This window comes from Delphinus delphis, chromosome 8, assembly GCF_949987515.2.
Source record: "Delphinus delphis chromosome 8, mDelDel1.2, whole genome shotgun sequence".
NCBI lineage: Eukaryota > Metazoa > Chordata > Mammalia > Artiodactyla > Delphinidae > Delphinus > Delphinus delphis.
The window spans coordinates 85,875,396-85,893,567 of record NC_082690.1 but is presented as its reverse complement, the minus strand read 5'-3'; the positions used below and the strand labels follow the sequence as shown (position 1 = coordinate 85,893,567).

The window sequence follows — 18,172 nt, the reverse complement described above, 5'->3', positions numbered from 1 at the left end:
GGGGACAACAAACAAGGTGATAGATGGGGAACTGCCCCCAGCTGGGAGTCATGATTACTGTTTCCCACCCAGTTTAGGACTCAGCCCTCACTGCTAAGCTACTAGTACAGGGAGTGGTGGTGGCCTCGGGGTTTGAGCTGGAGGTTGGCCTGACCAGCAGGGAGGGAGAAACGTTGAATTTGCAGGGCCCTAGAGCTCCACCCACAAAAAGTAGCAAGTGGGTGAGCGTGGCTGGAAGGCAGTTTGGGGAAGAGGGTGATTCTTTTCTAGAGAGGGCCAACCACATTTCTCCCAGGCAACGTCACATCTGCCACATCAGGTGAGCTCAAGGGCTTGGCCTCTCTGGAGGTGGTGCCCCAAAGGGAGAGCTTTGGCCATCGCCCAGGCCTTCTATCCCGTCCATAGCAGAGCATCAGCACATCCAAGAAGCTATCTGTGTGGCGACTGGAGGGAAAGGACTGGAGAGGAATCAGAAGGTGCATCAGTGACGCACAGCTGGAGATGCACATATTCTAGGGGCTTTTCTGGTTGAGAGGAAAGAGGCCACTCAAACTAGTTCACTTAAATAACAAGAGCAGATGCCAGTAGGCTTGTTTGGTTACAAACAGTAGAAACTTACTCAAGAGAAATAAACAAAGGAGGCATCCAGGCCTTTAGGAGGAAAGGAATGAGGTGCTGCCACTGGACACTCAGCTCCAACCACATTCCTCGGAGAGCAAATGTGATCGGCTCGTCTGGGCTGCATGTCCATCTCTGTCCATGTTGGGGCGGGGTGGCCAGGGTCCTGTGATCGCAGCCCCCCCAGAAGCCCTTGGAGCTGGGGAGCATCTGCAGACACACCACATGTCCCATCACAAGCCTCACGCCAATTGGCACCAGGGCTTGGAAGCCACCAGGAGCCCAGGCAGTTGCCCTCCTAACTCCTTCTCACTCTACACACCTGTGCACCTCCTGCCTTTCTGATCAGTTTCCTCCTAGAGAGTCACTCGGGTTCCCCATTCACAGGAACCTTTCCTAGTTCCAGTTCCTAAGAGCAGAATGGCAGTGGCTTGCCAGTGGCTTTGAGCTTAGGTCGTGAGTCAGGTGCCAGGAGAGACAGAGCAGGAAAGGTCCTATAATCAGCGGATGATTCTATGGGAGCCTGAGGGAGGATTCCTCCAGAGGGGGGATAAATGTTAGCTATTCCATCTATCCATTCCCAGACTCCCTCAGGATTATTAATCTCTGCAGAGTTTATCTGAATGCAGTGCACATAAACTAAGCCTGCATGCCTTTACTGATTTGTTCATTCATTTATTCATCCAATGGCTCTGTCAGTGAAGCAGGTTCTTCACTCCTCTGAGCCCTTTTCCTCATGGAAAATGTACATGATAATTGGTGTTGCGAATTAACTGAGATAATGTGTGTGAACTGCTCAGCTCACCGCCTGACACACAGCTAATGCTCACCTTCCTAGGGTTTGCCAGGCAAATTTGCATCAAGGCTTCTGGTCATTAACACAAAGTCCTTGTTCCTCTCATGTGGGGCGGGGGGGATCCACTAGGTGACAGCATGGATTTAGACTTGGGATGAAACAGCCCCCATCCCCTCACATCCAGGGCTGATATTTACAAGCTTGTTCTTTATCATCTAGAAGAAAATGCCATTTGGAAATCTTTAGGGAGGAGGAGACACTGTGGCCATTGCAGGCATTCATTGCAAAAATAAACACAGGTGCAACATCAGGCCCTTCTCAGAAGCTGCAGGTGGCCACCTGCTGAGAGCCACGTTTTACTTGCACGGGGAAAATATTTTTCCAGAACCAGTTTCAAGGCGAAAAACCCAGTTCACATGAATAAAAGAAGCTGGACTGAACTCATTAATACTTATTATCTGCACTGGTCTGCTCTGGCTGCTATCACAAAGTACCATAGACGGGGTGGCTTGAACAACAGATGTTTATTTCTCACAGTTCTGGAGGCTTGGAAGTCCAAGATCAAGGTGCTGGCCAGTTCAGTTCCTGGTGAGGGCTCTCTTCCTGACTTGCAGTTGGCCACCTTCTTGCTGTGTTCTCACATGGCAGAGAGAGAGAGAGCTCTGGTGTGTCTCCCTCTTCTTATAAGGACATTAATACCACCATGAAGGCCCTACCTTCATGACCTCATCTAAACCTAATTACCTCCCAAAGCTCCATCTCCAAATGCCAACACACTGGGGATTAAGGCTTCAACCTATGTATGTGGGGCAGGGCGGGGTGGGGTGGGGGGACACGTTTCCATCCATAGCAGATCTATGTTGTCTAATAGAACTATCTGCAGTGACAGAACTGTTTTGTATCTGTGCTGTTTAATATGGAAGTCATTAGCCACACATGGCTATTGAGACTTGACATGTGGCTAGTACACCTGAGCAACTGAATTTTAAATTTTATTTCATTTTAATTATTTAAATTTCAGTTTAAATAGCCACATGGGGTTAGTGGCTACCATACTGGACAGCTCAGGTCTATATATATATTTTTCCCCCTTATTTAATTGATTAGATCGTGTTGAGTGTGGAAAGAGGGAAGTTTGGGGTTTAATGTAGGCTTGGTTTCCAGCATTAAGTGATATGGGAGCAGGTCAAAGTGGTATCTCTTTAGAAACCAGTGAAGTGAAGCCACTGCCTATGGGGACACAGTGGGTTGTCAGCTGAGCCCACCCGCTCCCTCCAAGTAGCAGCTCCTCTCTGTGTAAGCCTCCAGGAAGCTAGGCTCCCTTTTTATCCCTCCTGGAAGTAATTTGGGAAGAGTCACAGGACAATCAGGAAAAGGCTCGCTTGTCCAAGATGTGGAGCGTTTGTGCACGTGCGCACGCGGGCATGCACACAATCAGGCCTCTTGCAGAAAAAGGTTGTGTGACCCTCTGCACGGGAAAGAGGGCGGTGTCTAAATCTGAATTGCTCACTGCATCCTTCCCCATCCATCCCAAAGAAACAGTTTACTACAGGTGCGTTTCAAGAACTGATGTCATTTTATAGTTTGTTTCAGGAACAGAGCAAAGATGCTCTGACGAGACCAGTTCTAGCACCAGAAGAGGTGTCTTGGGGTCTGAGTACAAGAGAGACCACTGGGGGTTAGTGACACTCTGGGAGTTTCTCCCCAGCCCTGCCACAATATCACATGATACCAACTATCAAGCACTAGTTATCAAGGGATTTCTCTGTGCCAGGTCCTGGGCTCAGCACGCTACTTATAGCATCTCATTAGTGTTTATAGCCTGAACCTATGAGGAATATGTCCTCATCCCCACTTACAGAGGCACAGAGAAGTGTACAGCTAGGATGTGGCCAAGCTGCTCTAAAGCCCAAACACTTAAACCCTTAGCTCACTGTTTCTTGACTGGCTTCAGTTTATTCTATTTTCCCTGTTCCCCTCCAGCCCACCTCAGCCAGCTGCCATGGAGAGTGTGTGGGCAAATGTCATAACTGACAAGAGTCTGGACTCCAAGATAAGGACAGGCAAGTTTTCTCCTGAATCCAGCACAGGCGAACTTCACTTTAGCAACGCTGTCCCTGAGCAGTGACATGAGCAGTCTCATGGAGTTTTACTAAATAGAATCTTATTTTCCTCTGGCTTACCATATGATTCTGGTAATGAGTTCCATGTCATTCTTACAGAGCCGACCGTCTTTGCTGCCAGACCTTTAAATGCACCAAGCTCAGGTGTTTTGCAAGTTGCTTGCTAGGACCAGGATGGTATGCCCTGGGTGAGTTGAGTCTTTTGGGTGCTCAGAAGAATGACTCCTGGGAGTGATGGGACTGTGGAATCTGTGGGAGATCTCCAGCCGGTTCCAGCTAGTCTCACCTCCGCCAGGTGATGAAGAGCCTTTCCTATCACAGCACCAGCGACCTCTCCCTAGGTGTCCCGAGCTCACCCTCTTTTGGGGGCGGCTTATTGGTGTCCTGAGCTGTTGAAAAGGGAGGCTGTCCACAGCTGGGGGCTGGAAGGGGCTGAGCATAGGAGTCACTCCTGGTGGATCAATGGGTAATGCTTCAGCTCTGGCAAGATAGTGAGTTCCCCAAGGCTAGAAGTATTCAAGCAGAGGCTAATCAATAACAATAGTCCATCATGCTCGTAGAGTGCCCTGCGGTTGGAAACTCTGTGTTCTCTCCTTCCAGCTCTATAGTCACTTCACTGACTAGGTCCCAGCTTCATTTCACAGATAAGGCTCAAAGAGGGGACATGACTTGCCCAGAGGAGCACAGCTAGAATGCGGTAAAGGTGAGGTTCCAATCTAGGCCTGGATGACCCCAAATCCTAACATGGGCATCCCTTTAAAGTGTGATAACAGTGGCCTTGACATAGATTCAGAGCTAGAGTAAAACTTTTCAGACCCCAAACTGAAAATATTTTGGTGTCCTCTCACTCCATGCATGATTTAAAATCAAGGAAATTCTTCCACTCCCACTCAGTGGTGACTACATTGCTTTCTTCCCCTAAATATTAAATTATATTTAAAACCCTCCATCTCCTCCCCATTCTTTCCCCTCTCCCTCCTTTTGAGTACCTGCCCGGCTGAAGTCCTAATTCTGCTTAATCTTTGACCAGGTAGGCCTCTATAGTGTCCACAGGTCATGGGGTGGATTGCAGGGTAGAAACCTGGATCATTTCCCCAGTAAATTCTCTTCCAACTAAAAGAGTCTAGGATCCTATAATTTCAAAAACAGTTGAGACATCAGTTCATCACATGGTGATTTCTAATATTATGAGAATTTGTAAACGCTTGTTAAAATCTTTTCCTTATGGGGAATGGAGAAAGAACTAGTACGCAAGAGAAAAGACAAAATGTGAACACATAGATCCACTAACACCTTGGAAAGAAAATTACCAGCAAGAGGATGTGCTTTATTTCATGTGCAAAATTTCCAGGAGTAAACAAACACAATTTCAACTAAGGAAAACAGGCTAATGCAGCAGAGAAATGGTATCACAAAGAAAGAAAAAGAAGTGGTATCACTGCAGAGCTCTACCTGGTTCATCTGTTTAGATTTGCTCCACAGAGCACTATAGTTCAGAGGCTGAATAAAAACCCAAGCCCATTCATTAATAATCCAGTATGTTCTGAATGGCAGTGTACTGATATGAACAATGCAAAGTGAGTGTTCGGTGCACCGTGGTTTCATTCGTAAAGTACTGAATATATGGTTCCTGAAATCAACAAATACTTGTTGATTCTTGGCAGTTGGCAACTTGTTCTCTATCCCCACTGGTATATTGTGGGTACCTTACTAATCAGTTAGAGATCCTTGGGAAGGAAAGCTGTGTGTAGCCTAATCAGAAGATGCAATTGCAGAGTCTGTTATTTTCTAAACCTAAATGTTTCCAGAAAGAAGGGGACTTCAGTTTTCATTAGGCTGGCTCTTATGAGGTAGAAAAATCGTTGAATGCATGGTGAGTCCTTCATATGTTGGGCTTTGAGTCTCAAGGATCAGTCTCTGTGCGTGAACTCTGTGCGGGGAGGCGCTGTCTCGCTCACCGCTGAATCCCGATCACCTAGCATGGCGTCTGATGCATAGTAAGAATTCAGGAAAGTTTGCTCAGCCAATGAAGGACTGAATGGATGGCTATGTGGAAGCTTCTATCAGTGCTTCCTGTACAGTTCCAGTTAAATGAAAGATTAACAGTCAACAGACATGCACATCCCTGGCAGAAAGACAGCCCTGCAGCCCTTCTCCGGGCCTCGTATCTGCTCAAGTCACGGCTTCTGGTCTCAGCCTTTGGTTCTCCTTTACCTGGACCATTAAAAGAGTTGGCCCCTGGGACACAGAAAGCTTGTCTGGGACCTTCCAATTTTCAGGACAAAACCTTAAATTAGAGAGAAGCAAACTTTTAGTTCCCAAAGCACCTGAACATTAATACATGAAGCAACTCGGGCAATTTGGCAACCTTTGTTTTCACGGTCTTAAGACTATCTACGCCCTTTCTCTTGATGCTGTCAAATTTGATCTAGAAAATGGACTACTCCAGGAGCATGCAAACAGTTTCTGGCTTTGCCACCAGCCGAAGCATGAGAAATCCGGTCCAACAGATGACTTATTGGTCGACCCTATGTCCCCAATCCAATAGTTTCTAAACGTCCCGTAGGTAAGACATCTGGGTGGTAGCCTGACTTTTCATTAGGTTATGTCGGCATCACTGGGAATATGGCTTCAAGAGATGTGGCTTCCACAGGCCCCGTGGGGCTCCCGTAGGCCTCAGCCACCAGGAGCTGGGTGACAGAGTGGGCACTGGGGGCAAAAGCAAGCCCTTTTATATGTTCTGTGAAGGCCTGGCAGAGTCCAGAGCAAGCACACAGAGCCCATATCAGAGACCAGGTAACCTGCAGTGTTTTCCCTTCAAGAGTTAGCCAGAGCTCTTTGGCTTGGAGGAGGGGTAGGTGGTGAAACTGTTATGCTAACAAAACTTGATTTCAGTTCTGAGGAGTCAGATGACCTCTCCCTAAATGTGGGTTTTTCTTTGTGCAAATATGAACACTGGAATGTTGTTAAAATGAAGTACTCAATTGTGTCAACCAGTATTTGTCATAACTGTACCTCCAAAAGGTCATAGAGAGACTCACAGCAATTGTGTTTCCCTCTAACCATCTGTGTACATTTTACAGTTAATTGACCATCACTCTCACTAATGTTTTCATTACTTGGTTCCATACTCCTTCCTAGGCACATCCTTTCTGGCTTCCAGTGGCCAGCAGAGCTCTTGAGTTGGATGCATGACATTTCCTAAAAGATGCCTGGAGATCATCCTTTGGAATAAGTTTGCTCTCCTATTTCTAATGGAGACCAGCAAGGAGGGGCTGGCTTTGTCATGTGCCTTTTCCAGCTCCCTGGGGCTGTGTATGTCAGCCATTCCTGGGATGGAAGTAGGCACTAACCACTTCCTTCCATTTGATCACGTCATTGGTCCTGAGAGCTAGGAGCAGCCAGGGTCCAGGAGGAAAGAAAAAGCAAATGCGGGAGCAGGGAAGCCCTCTGTTCCTGGGCCCACTGGTCCTCTCCTCTGCCGTGCTCTCCACCCCATGGCGAGCCCTGCAACAGCATTTTGCAGAGGCTCTAAGTTTATTCCTCATCACTGAAGCAAGACAGCAGCTTCGGGGGAGTCTTTTGTACATAGTTGACCTTTCTTTACAGAGGGGCAGAGTGGAGTGAAGAATCGCTCCCTCAGTCTCTAGGTACTTTCTGAGTGTTTGCAGAAAGCTTCAGCAGTTAGGCTGAAGTGAGGAACATCACTGTGTTGCCGCCCAATTCTCACTGGAGCCGCAAAAGCCCAGGGTCGTGTCTCTCCATTAGGGCATAGGGACTCCTCTGAAACATTCAGAGTTGGGGTTTTGGTCTATTTTTATTACAGGAGATAGGCTTTCTTATCTCTAATCTCCTTGGCTTCAAGGTTACTTCTTAGTCAATGTTCTGATTTCTCAGATCTTTGTTTTGAATACAGCCCATCATGGCCTCTGAGCCTTGACCATTCAGTTTCAACACCTGCTGCTAACAGACTCTGTTTCTTGGTGTTTCCTAGCGAAAGAATCTGGTTGGCCTAGCCCCACATGCTAAGCCACATTTTTTTGGTGGCTGGTCAGCCTATGAATCTGTGGCTCCTGGGTCAGATATGCCTCCTGTCCAACCAGCTTGGATCAAAGGGCAGAGCATGGAGTATAACACAGAGTCTCTGGTCAGGTCTAAACATAAGGCTGGCATCATGATTGCTGGGACTAGCAATGAGGAAATAGGTGGTCTTGGAAGTTTATGTCCCAGACTAACGTCATCCCTGGACTCCTCGGGAGCACCGGATGCGACTTCTTTATGTTCTGAGAAGGGCATGTAAGCAAACATTGGCTTATTCTGCCCCTGGACACCATCTGCCCGAAGAATACAGTCGTGGATGGGCTGGAACTGCTGCTCAGGGGCCTGTGGATGGCCAGGGGTGAGCTCTTTTCAGCTGATGAGCTCATGCCCCAGGTTGAGACCACAGGGGGTCTGCCAGACCCACAACTGTCCTTTAACAACCCCCAGCGGGCACTGCTGTACAACTGATTTGTGAGTCCATCTCACCATCTGGAGTAGGCAAAATGAGGCGCAGGCAGGTTTGGGGGCGTGAAAGCCTTTGCCATTTTATTTTACCATAAAAAATTCTAATAGCATATGAACACTGTTCCTGGCAGAGGCCAAGGACGTACAAAGTTAATTAGGAAGCAAAGCGTCACATTACAACAGGTACAGTCAAGCTCCTGTTCGGTACTTGCCTTTGCCCAGCATGTCTAACATGTTTGGTGAGAATTCCTGGCCTGGGTTTACCCCCCAGAGCGAAAGCGCAGGCACAATTACTTACATGTCCTCCAAATCATAGGCAGCAACAGCAAAACACAGCTCCAGGTGAGGCTGGCTTTTATGGGCAGTTCCAAACTTAGGATCATCTTTGTATTTTTATTTTACAGAATGTAACTACTTTAAAAATTTTATAGAACATGTGACCAATTAGTTCAGTAGATGGAAGGAGCTAAAACATTTCGCTGGATGAAACTGAATTATGAAGCTAATACTTTAGTAAGAACATCTTCAAATATACTTTTTTTTTGGCAGTACGCGGTCCTCTCACTGTTGCAGCTTCTCCCGTTGCGGAGCACAGGCTCCGGACGTGCAGGCTCAGCGGCCACGGCTCACGGGCCCAGCTGCTCCGCGGCACGTGGGATCTTCCCGGACCGGGGCACGAATCCGTGTCCCCTGCATCGGCAGGCGGACTCCCAACCACTGCGCCACCAGGGAAGCCCCTCAAATATACTTTTGAAAGCATTTTCGGATACATTATGCCACGTGCTCCTTACAACCACCACGGGAGGTAGGAAATGCAAAAGTTCTTATACCCATTTCACAGATGAGGAACCACAGACTGGTTTAATGTGAATTGTCAAGGCCTTGATTATTTCTGCTTTTCTCAAAACTTCCAGACCAACGATATTCCTCTGATTCTATTCGGTCAAACCATCTCTCAACTCAGTTTGTGTGTGGGTTTGGAGGGGGCCAGTTTAGTCATAAGGTAGAGATGGGAGAAAATAAAGTGAAGCCACAGTTAATTTATGTAAAATACATTGATGGCCTCCCTCCATAATTCACAAAAGTCTGGCCAAAGTCAGAGAATGGAGATAATCAATTTCAAGATTTCATTATATAACAACTTTCATTAAAGTGCGGATCTGTCCTATGAAGACAAATTCTGCCCCATCACAAATTTCTCTGTTTTTGAAACCTGCATAATCAAAGCAACTTAATATCCTCGAAAAGAATTTTGTTTCTGGCACTAATTCTATTGATACTTCCTAAATATCCCTTCCCAGAAACACCCTACATTTTAGCACTTATCACAGGCTAGGATTCTGTAACAGTTCACCTTAAGAAATCAAGAGACTTTACAATTCTTGGGACATTAACTTATTAAATATTTAGAAGGGAAGAGCCACAATAATATCAATTTTACTAGAGACCAATTTCGTTTCAAAAGACTCTGTTGAGAAGCTCACCAGTTTTCACATCATGCAAGTGTGTGGCCAGGAGCCATATTAACATCACCTGAGCTAAGATCATTCGTTTCAATTTACAAGTATTTATCATCTGCTAAGCAAGACGTTGTGCTAACTGGGCCTCAGTCAGAAGTCACTTCCTAGACCCAGCAGCATTTTCAACAGGGCAGGTGTTGGGGTGGGAGTGGTGGGCAGGTCTGCAAGCACGTGCATGCTCACTTGACATGGGAGTCGAGGATGCCCTCGCCTCTCCGTGGCAGTGTCCACAGGGACTGCCCACCTGCTGGCTGCCATCCTGGGGGTAGTGGCCAATTCCAGGCTTTTGAAGGACCTACCCTCTCATGCTTCCTCCTCTGGGTACAAGCCCTCAGCAAAAGCCCTCAATGAAAAGGTCAGTCCAGGGGCGCCATGCTTATGTCACATGACCCCTGTCTCCTTGCTGACAGCTGATTGTATAGGCACCTGACCCAAGGGTGGCTCATCGTAGGCGGGTGAACTGGACCAATCCGAGTCTCAAGAATTTGCCCTGTGGGCACAGAGATGGCAGCCAGAGAGGGGTGGGTAATGAAAGGGTCAAGTTGTGCAGAGCGGGTCCTGGGGTGGATTTTCAGCTACATACACACTAATGAGAAAACAGAGAAGGACAGTAGGCCGAGCGAAGCAGGAGAATGGAGCAGGTATGCAGAGAAAAACAGGTGAAAGCCCGTGTGGAGAGAGAACAGGAGACAGTGAGCCGGGGGGAGGACGTCGGTCTCCATCCCTCCCCACCGGGAGCTGTTCTGTTTCCATGAAATGGCCCTGCGTAGGCACACCTGGTCTTATTGCGCTTTCCTTATTGCACTTTGCAGATATTTCATTTTTTTATAAATCGAAGGTTCGTGGCAACCTTGTGTCAAGCAAGTCTATTGGCACCATTTTTCCAACAGCATTTGTTCTCTTCATGTCTCTGTATCACATTTTGGTAATTCTTGCAATATTTCGATTTTTTCATTATTATTATATTTGTTATGTTGGTCTGGGATCACTGATCTTTGATGTTACTATTGTAATTGTTTTGGGCGCCATGAACCACGCCCATATAGAGGACAAACTTAGTCAATGTTGTGTGTGTTCTGACTGCTCCACTGACCGGCTGTTCCCCCATTTCTTCTCTCCCTCTTCTTGGGCCTCCCTATTCCCTGAGATACAACAATATTGAAATTAGGACAATTAATAACCCTACAATGCCCTCTAAATGTTCAAATGAAAGAAAGAGTCTAATGTCTCTCATTTTAAATCAAAAGCCGGAAGTGATTAGGCTTAGTGAGAGGAAGGCATGTTGAAAGCTGAGACAGGCCAAAAGCTAGGCCTCTTGCACCAAACAGGTAGCCAAGTTGTGAGCGCAAAGAAAAAGTTCTTGAAGGAAATTAAAAGTGCTACTCCAGTGAAAACACAAATGATAAGAAAGTAAAGCAGCCTATTGCTGGTCTGGAAAGAGTTTTAGTAGTCTAAAGATCCAGCCAGCCACAACATTCCCTTAATCAAAGCCCCATCCAGAGCAAGGCCCCAGCTCTCTTCAGTTTCATGAAGGCTGAGAGGTGAGGAAGCTGCAGAAGAAAAGCTTGAAGCCAGCAGAGTTTGGTTCATGAGCTTTAAGGAAAGAAGCCGTCTCCAAAACATAAAAGCACAAGGTGAAGCAGTAAGTGCTGATGCAGAAGCTGCAGCAAGTCACCCAGCAGATACAGCTGAGATGATTAATGAAGGTGACTGCGCTAAACAACAGACAGTCAATGTAGACGAATGTTGAAGGACAGAGGGAATGAAAAGTACCCACCAGACTGAGAAGGCATCTTGAGACTGAAAAATTAGGCAGGAAGCTCCATGTAATCAATGGATCAATTTATTACAGGGTAATTTACTCACAGGGTGGGATCGGCTGGACAACAATCCAGAAGCATTCTGCACTGCCGAGGGGCCGTTGGGACAATTTTATCGCTAACCTAGAATATGGAGGTATGTGCTTGGAAACAGGACGTGCATTCCTAAGTCAAGATTTATGATGGGTAACTAGTCTCATGGGCACCGGGATTACATTAGGGAAGGTTTTCATCATTTGGGGGGACTAGAGAGCATAAAGGCTACCGGGTCCTAACGATTATTAAACAGCATCTATTAACTACAAAGCCTTTGATGACAGAGAAGTGATTCACTGCACAGTACAGTCCTGGGTGAGGTCAGTAAAAGGACAGGAGAAACTAAGCGTCCAAGATGGCCATCAGTTATGCTAACAGCCATACAACAAAACAGTCTTATATTAGAAGGGGATGTCATCCAGGACTTTCATAGCCAGAGAGGAGAAGCCAATGCCTGGCTTCAAAACTTCAAAGGACTGGCTCACTCTCTTGTTAGAGGCTAATGCAGCTGGTGACTTAAAGTTGAAGCCAATGCTCATTTACCATTCCAAGAACCCTAGGGCCCTTAAGAATTATGCTAAATCTACTCTGCCTGTGCTCTATAAATGGAACAAGAAAGCCCAGATGACAGCACATCTGTTTGACAACATGGTTTAATGAATATTTTAAGCCCGCTGTTGAGATTACTGCTCAGAAAAGATTCTTCTTTTAAATAGTACTGCTCATTGACAATGCATCTGGTCAACCAAGAGCTCTGATGGGGATGTACAATGAGATTCATGCTGTTTTCCTGCTTGCTAACACATCCATTCTGCAGCCCATGGATCAAGGAGTACTTTTGACTTTGTCTTATTATTTAAGAAATGCATTTTGTAAGGCTTCATAGATAGTGATTCCTCTGATGGATGTGGGCAAGGTCAATTGAAAACGTTCTGAAAAGGATTCACTATTCTAGATACCATTAAGAACACTTGTGATTCGTGGGAAGAGGTCAAAATATCAACATAACAGGAGTTTAGAAGAAGTTGATTCCAATTCTCATGGATGACTTCAGTGGAGGAAGTAACTGCAGATGTGGTGGGAACAGCAAGAGAACTAAAAGTGGAGCCTGAAGATGTGACTGAATTGCTGCAATCTCATGATAAAACTGTAACGGATGAGGAGTTGCTTCTTATGGATGAGCAAAGAAAATGGTTTCTTGAGATGGAATCTACTCCTGGTGAAGATGCTGTGAAGGCTGTTGAAAGGGCAACAAAGGATTTAGAATATGACTTAGATGATAAAGCAGCAGCAGCGTTTTGAGAGGATTGACTCAATTTTGAAAGAAGTTCTAATGTGGTCAAAATGTTATCAAACAGCATTGCAGCTATAGAGAAATCGTTCATGAAAGGAAGAGTCAATCAATGCAGCAAACTTCATCGTTGCCTTATTTTAAGAAATTGCCACGACCGTGCCAACCTTTAGCAACCACCATCCTGATCAGTCAACAGCCATTAACACTGAAGCAAGACCCTCCACCAGCAAAAAGATTGCAACTCGCTGAAGGCTCAGGTGATGGTTAGCACTTTTTACCAATAAAGTGTTTTTAAATTAAGGTATGTATTTTTTTAGACATAATGCTATTTCACATTTAATAGACTACAGTATAGTGTAAATATAACTTTTATATGCACTGGGAACCCCAAAATTAATGTGACTCACATTATTGTGATATTTGCTTTATTGTGGCAGTCTAGAACCAAACCCACAATATTTCTGAGGTCTGCCTGTATTTGCTCAGTCAGTCTCTACATTTGAGCAAGTGTGAATGGGTTTCTGGTCCTCACAAAGGTCCTTGACTAGAATATCTTCAAGATTGGACTAAATGGCTGCATTTAATTTCTAATACTTGGACCCAAGTCAGTCACTGCTAAATGATTATCTTTCCCTAAGCGTATTTGGCTGTATTTTGTTAGAAAAGTCCAAACTACTTTCTGATGTGTAATAGGAGTGGATGACATTTAAATTCTGTTCTCAAACTTTAAAATAGTATCTGTTCTTTTTTTTTTTTTTTGCAGTACGCAGGCCTCTCACTGTTGTGGCCTCTCCCATTGCGGAGCACAGGCTCCGGAGCGCAGGCTCAGAGGCCATGGCTCACGGGCCCAGCCGCTCCGCGGCATGTGGGATCTTCCCGGACCAGGGCACGAACCTGGCATCGGCAGGCGGACTCTCAACCACTGCGCCACCAGGTAAGCCCCGTTATTTTTTTTCATTAAACAATGAGTGCCTGTGTGTTACGTAGAAAAAAGAAGCTTATTTATTGGTAATCGGTATTTAAATCTTTTGATCTATTTTGTTAATTTCTGCCTGTTAGAGAAGCACTTATTTTAGTCAGGTATTTAAATCTTTCTCCTCCTCCATCCGGACTCTCAGCAGTCTTCTTTTTTTATATCACAAATCTAACAATATCCTACCCATTCTTCCATCAAGAATGCTCAGAAATTACATGCCCTTCTGCTGAATTCTTAAATTAGCACATGCACAATATAACTTCTTCTGGCACCGGAGAATTGATTCCTACGCAATCCACCCTGTCTTAGTCATTCGTCAGCTCAGGCTGCCATACCAGAGAACCATAGCCTGGGTGGCTCACAAACAACAGACATTTATTTCTCACAGTTCTGGAGGACAGAAGTCCGAGATCAGGGTGCCAGCATGGTCAGGTCCTGGTGAGAGCCCTCTTCTGGGTTGCAGACTGTCGACTTCTTATTTTATCCTCATGTGGCAGAAAAGAGGGCAAGAGAGCTTTCTGGGGTCCCTTTTATAAGGGCATTAATCCCATTCACGAGGGCTCCCCTCACTAGCTAAGCACCTCCCAAGGCCCCACCTCCTAATACCATCACATTGGGGGTTAGGATTTCAGCATAGAAACTGCGGAGGACACATTCAGTCCATAGCACACCCTGAAAGAGGCAAGTTCCTATTCCACAGGTACCAATGCATCTCGGGTGGTAGGTACCAGGGCACGCAATAGACTTTTACGTTCCTGTACCACGGGATCGCCTCCCCTAATGCAAAGTGCAGAATCGGCTGCCTCTCGGTGACAAGCTGCTGTGGCCTCCCCACCTGCCTGTTTGGACCCACGGCACTGAGAGAAGAACACAGCCCTGAAGTCTTGAACAGCGGCAGAGAACACCATTTCCTCGAAGGCGCTCTCTGGAAAAAGCCAAAATGCCTTTCTTTTCATGAATGCAGAAAACTCACGTTGAAACTAGTTCCGAAAAATGTTTATTATGCCACAAACGCATTGTCCTCATACACTTTATCTGAAGTTCTTTACATATTCAATTATCTTTTTTCTTCCCAAGAACGTAGATAGTCCCTCATATGACCCTTGTCTACTTTTTGAACTTCCTAGCGCAGTTCAAGAAACGTGTCGCAGGCAAGCGTGCAGGCAGCATGGTGAAATGGAAAGCAAGCCCGATCGTGAGTCAGTGGGCTTGGGCTGGAGGCTTCGGGCAGGTCAGTCCACTTCTTCGGACTTTAGCTTCCTTCTCTGAGGTCACCAATGTCCTCTGTGGCTTCTTCAACTGTCTGGAGGGTGATGAGGAACACAGAGCCTCTGGGTTTGCGTGGAACTCTGTGTTCACTTCCACAGGGCACTTTTGACCACCTGCCCTTTCTCAGAGTCAGCTGTCCAGGTATCCATAACCTCCATGAGGTCAGGACACTCTTCAGAAAAGGGACCACATCTTAGTCACAGAATATCAAACAGTGGCAGCCATCTTCACATTGGTGGGACAACACAAACAGATTTGATTTCTTCTCAACTTAAGGTGTTCCTCCCATATACTGCTCTTAAACCTGCAGTATCTCGTTTAAAAGAGTGTCTGATTTAGCATGCTGTATTTTTAGCCATCTCCATCGACTGACTCAGTATTTCATGGGGTTCTACACAGCTCACCATGATTTTTCTGCATCCTCTTAGCCAGCTGGAGCCAGACCACCGCACACCGTGGGCTCCTCTTCTGCGAGTCACTCACTGGTACATCCAAAACACAGACACTGTCTTGAATGCATGTGCCTACACTTAAATTACACTAAGGTCTTGGAACTTCATTTTAACATACAGTATTTCCAGGCATTTACCAAGTAGACAAAGTACCAGGTTGATGTCATTGCACTGATGAAATATTCATATCATTGATAAGGCGGGACAATGTAGCTGACTTTATTGGACTCATACCGTTTGCATGAAAAGGCTGAGTTTCTTTGGCTCTTTGTTCATTCAAGTGCACAGAATACCTATTTGGATAGACTTAGGCATTGTGTTAATCTGTCAGTAAAATCTTGCACTGTCCAAAGTGTTTTGCAAACTGATTTAGGTTTTGGACTACAACAAGCGGCCATTGGTAGAAATATACCATATATACACATGGAAATTACAAAAATACATTTTATTTATAGCTGATTTTTTTTAAGTAACAAAAAACTAACACTATGAAAGATCAACCAGCATACCAAAAGGACACTACCTAATATCATCAGGACAAGAGACTCGTTTGGGGATTCCATGACACAGCATCTCCAGAACATTCCAGAAAGGGCAATTTGCCATTGGGAAATAAAAACAGCTTCTTTGAAAAGTCTGTGCTTTGACAGTTTGACTCTCCCACTCTAATCAATTCCACTCCTACTCTTCTGTGAATGTTAAAATTTCCAGCTTCTTCTCTCAATAAAGACCAAAGAAACTCATGAGGAGAATGGAAAGATGGACTCAGAGGGGATGGATACAAGCTGAAGCTAGATGGATCACGGGTGAGAAGGCAGGACAGGACCTCACTCTCCAACAGACACCAAGTAAGTAAGTCCCCAACATTGAGCATAGCTCCCAAAGTTGGTGAGGACACCACGGTGTCCCCTCCCCTGGGCTACCTGAAGTCAGCACCTGTTTTGCTTTTGCACTGACAGTCAGCAGCTGGTGCCTTAGGGCTGCGAGGTATTGTCCACCCAGAGCTCTGGAGGCTCACCTGCCACGCCAGGGAGGCTGATTTGCAACATCACGGTCATGAGGTCAGAAGCCTGCCATTTTGGCAAAGGTCCTCCTATGTCTATTAACTAACTATGGGAAGGAGTGTGGGAGGGGACTGGCTAACTCCATACACCTTTAAAAATGTTATTTACATTTAAATGTAAATCAACAGGTTTTCTGCATTCAGAAGCTTCTATGAACAGAGGCTGCAGCCTGGGGAGACTGGGTCCACTGTTCCTGCTTCTAACAGGCATCAATGACTATTTCCTTTTGTATCACTGGGCAGCACATGCTGGACATCATCGCTGAAGAGACAGAGGTTTCCTTGTAAAAGTCGATGTGTCTATCGTCCCCCAAAAGAGAGAAGCTTCGTTCTCAGGCCACCTTCGTTGCAGGGCAAAGAAAACCTGTTTTTCTTTTGTAGGACCTTTAAAGCTCTTAGCACCGATGCTCTTCCAGCCAGAGCCCAGCTTGCAGAATACTCCATTTCCAGAATGACAACACCTTTTCAAAAACCTGTCAACACGAATCCACCATTCCCTCTCATCTTCTCTCTTTCTTGGCCTTTGTTGAATTAATTGCAGGGGGAAAAGAGTCAGGACTGTTCATAGGTGCAGTCATTGACTGACAGTACTGATTTTCATCCAATTTATTTGACTTTGAATATGAGCCTTTAAAAGAAAAGGACTCAGCTCTCTTGGCTGGAGTCAGTGTCTCCCTTGGAGACGGGAGGTGATTGCAATGATTACAGCCATGGCTGAATGAGAGAGAGTACAGTCTGGGACTTCATCACACGCCTGCATTGCCTTTAACACAGAAATAGAGTTAACATGCAGAGGTCACCGAAGATAGAGCTGTGCTCTCCCCATTCTGGTGATGATCTATTAAAATATGGCATTGGACAGGAATCTGCAGATCTGCGAGCATCTCTCGTGACTAAGGCTCCGTAGGGAAATACACCCTCAGTTCAAACAGTTAATGTAACAGAGTATCAAACATATGGTCCCACATGGGGACTTGTTGACATACAATCAGTTGAATAAGCCAAGCATCCAGTTGTTCAAGAGTTTCCTGTTCCCCAGAAGCCCCACTGTTCACGTTTTTAGAAACTGAGGGTGAGAAAAACGCCCACATCGTCTGTGCCTCCAGACCCATCAAGCCAGGCTGGAGAAAACCAAAGACTGTTTCCTCAGAGTCTGGAAGTGGGCGAAGGCATTAGACCTGGAACTCAAACATGTCCGTCTGCTTCTTGGCCAGCTTGGCCACCTCTTCCCGGATGGCCTTCACCAGGGCCGCTGTGGAGATGTTGGTCAGGGGCGTGTCGGACGGGTCGTTCTCCGCCAGGCTCTGCTGTGAGGCTGCTGCGGAGGGCAGCGGGGCCTGCTCCAAGCTGGGGTGCAGCCCGGCTGGCTGGCTGTACTGGCGAGGGAGCCTGGAGGGTGAGCTCTGCTGATACCGGGACCGGGGGTAAGCCTCGATGTACCCCGGGAGGGGGACCTACAAAGCATGTTGGGAGAGAAGACAAGGACCTGGGGTCAGGAAGCGGCTCAAGTCATAGGACACACTCGATACCAAAGCGGGAGGGAACTGAGGACAAGGAAAGAGATTTAGAAGAAAATGAAGGCAACGCACCATTGTATGGATACAAAAGCTGGAGTCTGTTTGGAAAATAGGTGATTTGGACTCACTGGATCTGCTGGTTGGATGAATTAAATACGTGTTTTAAACAGTATGCAAACAGT

The 18,172-nt window shown here is 46.1% G+C and overlaps 1 protein-coding gene across 1 annotated transcript in view; it reads right to left on the bottom strand.

Annotated features, from left to right (window-relative positions):
• Positions 1–13,665: 13,665 nt before the first annotated feature.
• The window catches only part of KIAA1549L (KIAA1549 like), a 137,185-nt gene continuing 132,678 nt past the window's right edge, over positions 13,666–18,172 (bottom strand). The window contains exon 20 of the mRNA XM_060017373.1: positions 13,666–17,927. Coding sequence (XP_059873356.1) covers positions 17,646–17,927 — 282 coding nt within the window. The 3' untranslated portion in view covers positions 13,666–17,645. The remainder of the gene's footprint in view (positions 17,928–18,172) is intronic.